Here is an 8,979-nt window from a genome sequence, read left to right as displayed (position 1 = left end):
GCCTGCGGGCCTGTTATTTGTCCAGCTGCGGAGCACGGAAACTACGGAAGCGACACAAAGTTGGCGGCAGCTTGCTTGCAATCGGCGCCGGTTTGACTGCGCCCCGCCCAGTGCCCTTGCTCCACGTGGCAGTTGTTCTACCTCACTCGCCAAAACCAGGTCAACCCAGAGCTAGTACTGGCACGGTTTTTTCTTCCAATTAGAAAAATCCCAAGAGTGCTGGCACGATTCAACAAATGGTGCATCAAGATGTCCGCCGGCCGTGGACGGTTTCGAGAGACCTGCCAACAGCATAAGTACTCCTCTCACTCGCCCCCTGTCTCTGCACCACTCTTCGTTCACTCCTAGGCGCAAACCCAAACCCCACAAGTAGCCGTTGCCAAGCAGCTAGATCAGCGTGCGCGACAAAGCAAGAACGAGGGAGACGCACGCACCGGCCGGTCGAGCTGTGCGTGCCCCTTCGTCGGAAAGGAAACGAGCAAAGGCATCGTCCCCGACGTCGTCCACGCCGGCCGGACTGCCTCCGTCGCCGCCATGGGCTCGTCGTTGAGCTCCTGCTGCGGTTCCGAGAAGGTCGAGCAAGTAGGGTACGTGCGTTTACGTTCCTGTACGACAATTTTACTTCATTGACAAAGATGCTCGATGCTTGCTGCGTACTCGAGGCTCATGAGACCATTTGATCGATCGATTTGATTTCTGCTGCGGTTTTCAATGTAATCGTCAGGTGCGTGAGCGCGTCGTCCATGAGCAGCACGTGGAGGATCTTCAGCTACAAGGAGCTGCACGCGGCGACCAACGGGTTCAGCGAGGAGAACAAGCTGGGCGAGGGCGGCTTCGGCAGCGTCTACTGGGGCAAGACGCCTGACGGCCTGCAGATCGCGGTGAAGAGGCTCAAGGCCACCAACAACTCCAAGGCGGAGATGGAGTTCGCGGTGGAGGTAGAGGTGCTGGCCCGCGTGCGCCACCGGAACCTCCTCGGCCTCCGCGGCTACTGCGCCGGCGGCCCCGGCACCGACCACCGCATGATCGTCTACGACTACATGCCCAACCTCAGCCTCCTCTCCCACCTCCACGGCCAGTTCGCCGCGGAGACCCGCCTCGACTGGCCCCGCCGCGTCGCCGTCGCCGTCGGCTCCGCCGAGGGCCTCGTCTACCTCCACCACGAGGCGGCGCCCCACATCATCCACCGCGACATCAAGGCCAGCAACGTCCTCCTCGACTCCGACTTCGCGCCGCTCGTCGCCGACTTCGGCTTCGCAAAGCTCGTCCCCGAGGGGGTCTCGCACATGACCACCCGCGTCAAGGGCACGCTGGGCTACCTGGCGCCCGAGTACGCCATGTGGGGGAAGGTCTCCGGCGCCTGCGACGTCTACAGCTTCGGCATCCTCCTCCTCGAGCTCGTCTCCGGCCGGAAGCCCATCGAGCGGCTGCCGTCGGGGGCCAAGCGCACCATCACCGAGTGGGCCGAGCCGCTCATCGCGCGCGGCCGACTCGGGGACCTCGTCGACCCGCGCCTCCGGGGCGCGTTCGACGCCGACCAGCTCGCTCGCGTCGTCGAGTGCGCCGCGCTCTGCGTGCAGGGAGAGCCCGACCGACGCCCGGACATGCGCACCGTCGTCCGCATCCTGCGCGGGGAGGATACCGATGTGCCCGGCGGCAAAGGCGGCGACCGGCCGCCGGTGAGGATCCAGAGCGTCAAGTACACGGACCACCTGATGGAGATGGATAAGAGCAGCTCGTACTACGGCGAGCCTGAGGACGGCGACGAGGAGGAAGATGACATCGATGACGAGGAGGAGGTGGAGGAGTACTCGTTGATCGACGACAAGAGCAGCATGAACTTCGGGGCGTTTGGCGCCATGCCCGCGGTGCAGACCATGCACGACCCGTACGCTAAGAGGTTCTCAGGAAATGCTAATGCCATCAAGATCTGATTATGTACTCTATCTATGAACATTCTAATTTTGTGATTAGTTTCAGAATTGGTCACCTGTTGAATCATGCATTATTTTGTGATTTGTGTAACGACTTAATTGTTGAAGTTCTTGTAAGCTAAAATTCAATTGAGTTAATCGTACAAATGACGACGGCATGTGGCAACGTTTATCGTTGAACAACCAAGTGGTGTCATTTGCAGTACCCTAGCTTGTAGGTGTAGCCGGCCGGGTAACATGACAGACAAACAATAAACGAATGAGCATTACTGTGGATGCTCTCGTTTCTCAAACTTGACCTTAGGCAAGAACATCGGTTTTTAGATGAAGGTTACGGCATACCGCTATCATTTAGATAAGTCTGCCTAGTTAGTGTACATCTTCCAAATCTTCCTCCAAAAATCAAGGAAAGCATAATGCTGTCGTATTTTGACTTTGAGGTTTGTGATTGCCTCGAATTGCTCGCAAGTTTTGTTCCTAGTCTTTGCCTCTTTGGTAGTGATGCTGATGCAGAGTGACAAATGGCAAAATGCAAAACCATTAAACTGGTTCTGACTTTCCTGTTGGACGTACACGTACATGGACGTGGAATTGTAGCTATTCTTTTGTCTTGCCTCAGTTTTGGGTTAGAGTCGTGACCCCTAGGCCCATTTCGAGATGGGCCATTTTGATACTATCATGTCGGGGGTTTTTTAGATAATGACAAGTCTTTGTCAATAAAATCGTACAGTAGCACTTCCTCCGTCTCATATTACTATTCGTTTATCTTTTTTTCATAACTTTTGCTATGCACCTAGATATATGATATGTCTACATACATAGCAAAGGTTAGGTATTTAGAAAAGTCAAAACGAATAGTAATTTGGGACGGAGGGAGTAGAGTAGAGGCTAGTGTGCTGTATATATTCATGGAATTGGGCCAGATATAATCGTCAAAAGCAAATTAGCGGAAAAAACATTGGAAGTTTGTTTAGAGTTGCTAATAAGCATTCACATATTTTAATGCCCATAACTACCGAACTATATACTCCATCCGTCCCAAATTATTAGTCATTTTAGCTTTTCTTTATTCATAGATTTTGCTATGCACCTAAATATATGTTGTATCTATATGCATAGCAAAAGAAATGAAACTGGTAATTTGGGATCGAGGGGTACGGATTTCCTAACCATTTTCTTCGATCTCCAATGGAGAATCGGAGATTCTTAATTACTATCCACTTATTTGTACCCTCAAAACTTAAGAGGAAGGTCGCGCTGCCGGTGGATCGATATTTGATTAATAGGGTACGTACATCGAGGTAGCATTGCTGTACAATATGGGTCAATTATTAAAGTATAATGAACATGAGCAAGAAAGAAAATGATGAATGAACGAATGAATCAGCATGTATGGATGAAGAATATGTGACCTAGAAACATTTTCGTTCCATATTCTTGCTTTGAGATCCGGACCATTTTATTTTCATCAGGTTTGGGCCGACTCAATGACCCAAAAAGTTTCAACTTTTTCATCCCTACACTACACGTGCCTCCCAGCATAATGGACTGGATCAAATGTGAGTTACGTTCAACAAAGACAGTCACTACTCCCCAACCGCCCAACGTAACAATGACCAGCCGAGGCATCCAATGTGCTAAGATGATGAATATTATCCAATTAGAACAATTATCAAAAACATTTTATCCAATTCATCTACGTTCTAGTCTGCAGATCTGTAGGGTAATTGACGATAAACACCATTAACTTAAGATGATGCATTGCTACGAACTTGATGATAAACACCATTAACTTAACATAATAATGGATTGCCGTTCCTCCTCAGTAGCATCTGTATATTACTGCAAATTTCTTGCAGGGATATATGATTCAAAAATACCGAGGGCAAATTCTAGCAAAAACATGCTATATAGTACTAGTAAGCAGCAGCAGTAGTATACAAATTATACATCACTAGCGTACTTAAGGCTAGCTCAATGCAGAAAGAGAGTACATGGGATTACTATTCCTCCCCTATACATCGATACAAGTACAAGGCTGGCGCGCCATCGAGAGCCGGGTCAAGCGCGGCGCCGCCGGCCGGCCATCCGTGGACCGAGACCGTCGCCATCATCAGAAGCTTGGCACGACGCCGTAGCCGAAGTCGAGCACGTACGACGACGACGGCACGGCGGCCTCGGCCTCAGCGTCGTCGGCGTCGGCGTCGTGGTCGGCGCGCTTGGCGAAGCGGCCCTTGATCCGCGGCCGCGTCTCGGCGTAGGCCTTGCGGGACGCGTACCGGATGGTCTTCTCGAACCGCCGGTTCTTCCGCTTCTCCCTGTACCGCATCAGCCGCGCCTCCCGGCTCTCCCCCATCAGCGGCACCGGCCTCGCCGCCGCCATGTCCCCCCGCTCCGGCACCACCTCCACGTCAACCGACGACACCTGCATAGAGAACCGAGTTCGCATCTACATGATCAGTACGTGTACTACATGGCGTGTCTACACGTGTGCGTCCGGAAGGTCGGAGCTTGGTTGGGGTCTTACGCTGTGACTCTGAGGAGTCGCGGTGTACGGCATGTAGGCTTGGGGCTTGGGCCGGGTGAAGTCGAGCTCGAAGCTCCCGCCGCCACCGCCGCAGAAGGCCTCTGGCACCACGCCGACCTCCGACGATGAGCCCTGCAAGAGCATCAAGGTACCGGCAAGATTCATCAGCACGCGTTTCCAGGACGTGTTTATGTGTCCGAAGGCAAAAGCAAGGGAAGACGAAGCTGCTTACGCTGTGCGCGAGGGACGTTGCCGTGTAGGAGCTGTAGGAGGAGGGCTTGACGCCGATGCCGCACGTGAAGTCCAGCTCGATGGCACCCCCGGCGCCGGCGCCGACGCCGTTGGGGACGACGCTGTCGGCGTGCTGGAAGCGCGGGATCTCGACGCTGAGGTAGGGGTCCAGGTCGGAGAAGAGGTAGTCGAGCTTCATGTCCTTGGCCTCCACGTTGAGGTTCAGCGCGTGGTGCTGGTGGTGGTGCTGGTGCTGGTGCCCGGCCGCCGCCGCGGCCGTGGCGTTGTGCGGCTCATCGGCCTCGGACGCGGCCGCCTCGGCGGTCCCGAAAAGCATGGCCTCGACGGCGGCGGCCGCGGCCTCCGATCCGATGGGCGCGACGGGGACGCGCACGTGGCGGCGCGCCAGCGGGTTGGCTTCGTGGATGTCGGCGTCGCAGGCGGCGCAGAGCACGGCAGCGTCGGCCTTGCACGTGACGGCGGCGGGCGCCAGCTCGCAGACCTCGCACATCCACACGCGCTCGTGGGCGAGCCGCGCGTGCCCCGGGCGCGCGTCGCAAGCCGTGCAGAGGAACGCGCCCCCCGCGGGGCACGAGCGGCAGTGCACCGCCGCCGGCGCCGCCTCGCAGCTGCCGCACCGCCTGCCACCGACGCCCCAGTACTTGTGCAACTCCATCAACTACCGAAGATGTCGGCAGGCAGGCAGGCAGGCAGGCAGGCAGAGGCGGGCGCCCTCCTGGCGCGGCTAGAGGCTCAGCTCGGCGCGGCAATGGCAGGTGGTGTTGACGCGGTTCTTGTGGTGGTGGTGGGGGGAGGAGAGGGGAGGGAGCGCGCGCGGCATGGTGGTGGTGGGGGCGCTACATGTAGTAGTAGGTGGGGGATGGTGACGTGGCGGGTCGGGAACACGTGGGGGGCTGGGAACCAAGCGAAATAGGATTAAATAATATTTCCTGGGAGGGGGGGGGGTGCGGGTTTCGGCGTGGGCCGTGGGGCCCGCTGTCGATTTTGTGCATGTGATGGAGGTGGGCCCCGCGCACGAGGGGGGAGAAGAAGATATCTGCGTCGCGTCGTGTGCGCGCTGTGGGCGGGGCCGGGCCGTGTTGGCCTTTCGCGGGGATGAATCGATGTTGGGGGCCTAATCACCCAGACGTGACGGTGATGCTGGATTAGACGCCGCGGGGAAACGGGACATCTCCTGGCCTCACGTTTTGCTGCACTGTTTCTATGTTTTTTTCACGAACTGCATAATAAGACAGTGTGAATTTCTGCTGATATAGCAGAAAATATTTTTATCAGGTTCCACTTTTATGTGCCTGGGGTCTTTCTCTTTCACGTCGTTGAATTGGTGCAATGGTGCTGATGCAATCGTGGTGAATCATCCTAGTACTCACTACTCAGTAATTTAGACCATGTAAATTGTCAATGATATGCAGTAGAATGAGAGTGACCCCAACGATAATTTCCTCTAGATCCACCCCCGTTTATGAGTCAACTACCAAAGTATATCTTTGGAGCACAACGAAGAGGTGCCGGATCCCGCACAAAATCACCCGTTCAAACGTCAAATGTCAAGAAACGACTTTGCTTTCCGGCTAGCACAAATGCTTTCGCTATGGATTGTATTATTTGAAGTGTCAATGTTGTGCTTTCTAGTGCTCCCTCCGTTCCAAATTATAGGTCATTTTAACTTTTTTTATATTCATAGACTTTATTATGCACTTAGATATACCCTATGTCTAGATGTATAATAATATCTATGCATCTAGGAAAGCTAAAACGACCTATAATTTGGAGCAGAGGTAGTAGGCACTAAATGATACTCCTTAGTGTCAATCTTGATTATTTGTTAAGAGTATCATGCACTAAATGAGTATTTCGTCCGTTCCAAATTGTAGGTCGTTTTAACATCTCTAGATTCATAACTTTTACTACGTATCTAGACATAAGTGTATATTTCAATGCATAGCAAAATCTATGAATCTAGAGATGCCAAAACGACTTACAATTTGGAACGGAGGGAGCAGTGAGTAGCACATGCCTACACTTTTTTGTGAATTACATCATAAAATCATGTTGAAATTAATGTTCATAGTACACCTTATCTTAATTCTTAAACCATGGTTATTATAGAGCTAGCTGGTCCATGCAGCTTTATGTTAGTTTTTTAAGACTCCAATAATGTTGGAGTGCGAAACCAACTCCTGCCGTATATATATGCCACCAGATACCACACAAGTCATTATAGTGATGGTTCTATCATAAGTTATCCTCCTAAGTCAAATTTTATCATAGACTAGAACGCAGATTGGAGCTTCGGAGCTTAACCAAAGATATTTTGAAAGCAACAGCCCGTGTAGGGTTAGGGTCACACAAAGCTGCAACCTCTTCCTCAAAGCTGAAAACGACAAAGATTAGCTTTACGGGTCTGACACCGTCAACTGCACCGTTAGAAAATTAGCGGCCGAGTATCAATAATTAGCCGGTGATTCGTTGCCTATCAAAATCAGCCCAGCTTTCTCTGCCACCTAAACGGATTTGCTGGATGAGCCAAATGTCCAAACTACCCTCCAATAGCTTGCGGTGGCAAATGTCTCGTTTATCATTGTGGTAAGGGTACTCCTATATGATAAAATAAATTCTATTCACTTTATCTTGTGTTATAATTTTTTTTAAATTTATAGATTTTTAAGTGGATGTACAATTGGATTGAAATAAGACTATCAAAAGAGATTTTTTCAAATTTGGAAATAACCCTATCAAAAGAAAATGGAGGGAGCAAAATGACAATGGATGTCTCTTTCGTTATTTCCTATCCTTTTCCCTTGCTTTTTGATGTCAACAAAATAACCTGATCGATATTCCGCTCAAAAGGAAAATAAAACAATATAGCTTGTATAGCGTGCGTTAGTTCTCACGTTTATGGCATGTCCTTGAATGTATATTGTGCTTGTCGACTCATGCTCTTGCTTCCTGAATAATTTACTTAAAGGTGTCATTTCAATTGCATCCTATAGATTTTGACCCGTGTGCATAGGAGCATAGGACATGCATTGGTCACTATAGCAAAACTAGGAGATGATAAAATCTTGCAGGAGTAGCACAAATTTTGATAACTCACTCCAGTGGTACTAGCCAAGTCAACAGTGAACGAGGCTAAGTTTAGACTTACATACATATTGGAAAAAAAATCTTGATAATAGTACTTGTGTTGAAAAAAAAATCTTGATATGTAAAACCCACGTTGTTAGGCTCCTATCTGAAACACACTTTCAATAAGAAAATATAAGTAGTTAAAAAGACAAGTTTTACTTGACTTGTTTTTTATGGTGGAACCTGGTTCATGTTCTCAACTCAATGTAAGTGTTTGTTTTTTTCCTAAATTTATTTTATAATTTGATAGGCCGTGCCTATCGGAGGTGCTCAAAATGATAATGAGTATAAGTGTACATACGAACGTCTAGTAAAAGAAATCCTTCTTCTGTGATGCTCTTTTTTCTCTCTCCTAGAGTAAGTACATTGCTACACGTCAACGGTCTCTTAGTTCGTCTCATGCAGTGCCACGTAGGATTGTTGATGATGTGGAGGAGAGAGAGCGAGGGGAGAGAAAGAGGTCGTTGTTTCACGAAACAACCGCCTCATGAGCTAAATTGTAGGACTACGAGACAACTCAACAACCACTGTACGAGTCATTGTTGCCATGCAACTCATACATTTCCTTTTTTTCATATGCACAAATTAAGGAATTATATAGCTCTACCAGATAACTTATAAGACAACTGGTTGCCTGTTGAGTTGTCTCAAGATTACGTGTCAATGCACGAGACCGCCTATTAGACGACACCAATGTACTTGCCCACCTCAACAATCTCATAGGTCATCTCATGCAATGCCACGTAGGATTTTTGCTGATGTGGAGGAGAGAGGATGAGGAAAGGGAAAGAGGTCGTTCGCAAAACAACCGCCTCATATGCTAGATTTTAGGACTATGAGACAACTAGTTCACCATTGTAGGAGTTGTGGTTGCGCAACTCATAATATTTTTTTTCTATGCACAAATTAAGGAAATAAAATTACTATATGAGACAACTTAAAAAGTCAACATATTGTACATGCTGTTTGATAAGTCATTTCAAGATTACGTGTTAATGATGAAACCAGTTACTGGACAACACCAATATACTTGCTATAAAACTCTAAGCTAAGGCCTGGTTTGGTTCCACCGACTTATTTTTAGCACCCGTCACACCGAATGTTTAGATACTAATTAGGAGTATTTAAACGTAGAAC

At 49.7% G+C, this 8,979-nt stretch overlaps 2 protein-coding genes across 2 annotated transcripts; one reads left to right on the top strand and one right to left on the bottom strand.

The window, feature by feature from the left end:
* Positions 1-337: 337 nt before the first annotated feature.
* LOC101764735 (PTI1-like tyrosine-protein kinase At3g15890) lies at positions 338-2,023 on the top strand. The gene is made up of 2 exons (XM_004965633.2): positions 338-587; positions 725-2,023. The coding sequence occupies exons 1-2, from the start codon at positions 535-537 to the stop codon at positions 1,932-1,934; spliced, it is 1,263 nt and encodes a 420-aa protein (XP_004965690.1). The 5' UTR covers positions 338-534; the 3' UTR covers positions 1,935-2,023.
* A 1,703-nt stretch (positions 2,024-3,726) lies between these two features.
* On the bottom strand, positions 3,727-5,533 carry LOC101764330 (zinc finger protein CONSTANS-LIKE 5). The gene is made up of 3 exons (XM_004965632.3): positions 4,694-5,533; positions 4,462-4,593; positions 3,727-4,359 (listed from the first exon to the last, which is right to left on the bottom strand). The coding sequence occupies exons 1-3, from the start codon at positions 5,366-5,368 to the stop codon at positions 4,048-4,050; spliced, it is 1,119 nt and encodes a 372-aa protein (XP_004965689.1). The 5' UTR covers positions 5,369-5,533; the 3' UTR covers positions 3,727-4,047.
* Positions 5,534-8,979: the final 3,446 nt, after the last annotated feature.

This window comes from Setaria italica, chromosome IV, assembly GCF_000263155.2.
Source record: "Setaria italica strain Yugu1 chromosome IV, Setaria_italica_v2.0, whole genome shotgun sequence".
Lineage (NCBI taxonomy): Eukaryota > Viridiplantae > Streptophyta > Magnoliopsida > Poales > Poaceae > Setaria > Setaria italica.
The sequence above is the reverse complement of the archived record's forward strand: the minus strand, read 5'-3'. Positions and strand labels throughout refer to the sequence as shown.

Excerpts from the sequence above, each read along its gene's own strand:
- LOC101764735 (XM_004965633.2), top strand. The coding sequence starts at position 535 with ATGGGCTCGTCGTTGAGCTCCTGCTGCGGTTCCGAGAAGGTCGAGCAA. Across the intron at positions 588-724 it reads GAGAAGGTCGAGCAAGTAGG|GTGCGTGAGCGCGTCGTCCA; the intron begins GTACGTGCGTTT and ends TGTAATCGTCAG.
- LOC101764330 (XM_004965632.3), bottom strand. The coding sequence starts at position 5,368 with ATGGAGTTGCACAAGTACTGGGGCGTCGGTGGCAGGCGGTGCGGCAGC. Across the intron at positions 4,594-4,693 it reads CAACGTCCCTCGCGCACAGC|GGCTCATCGTCGGAGGTCGG; the intron begins GTAAGCAGCTTC and ends ATGCTCTTGCAG. Across the intron at positions 4,360-4,461 it reads CGACTCCTCAGAGTCACAGC|GTGTCGTCGGTTGACGTGGA; the intron begins GTAAGACCCCAA and ends TTCTCTATGCAG.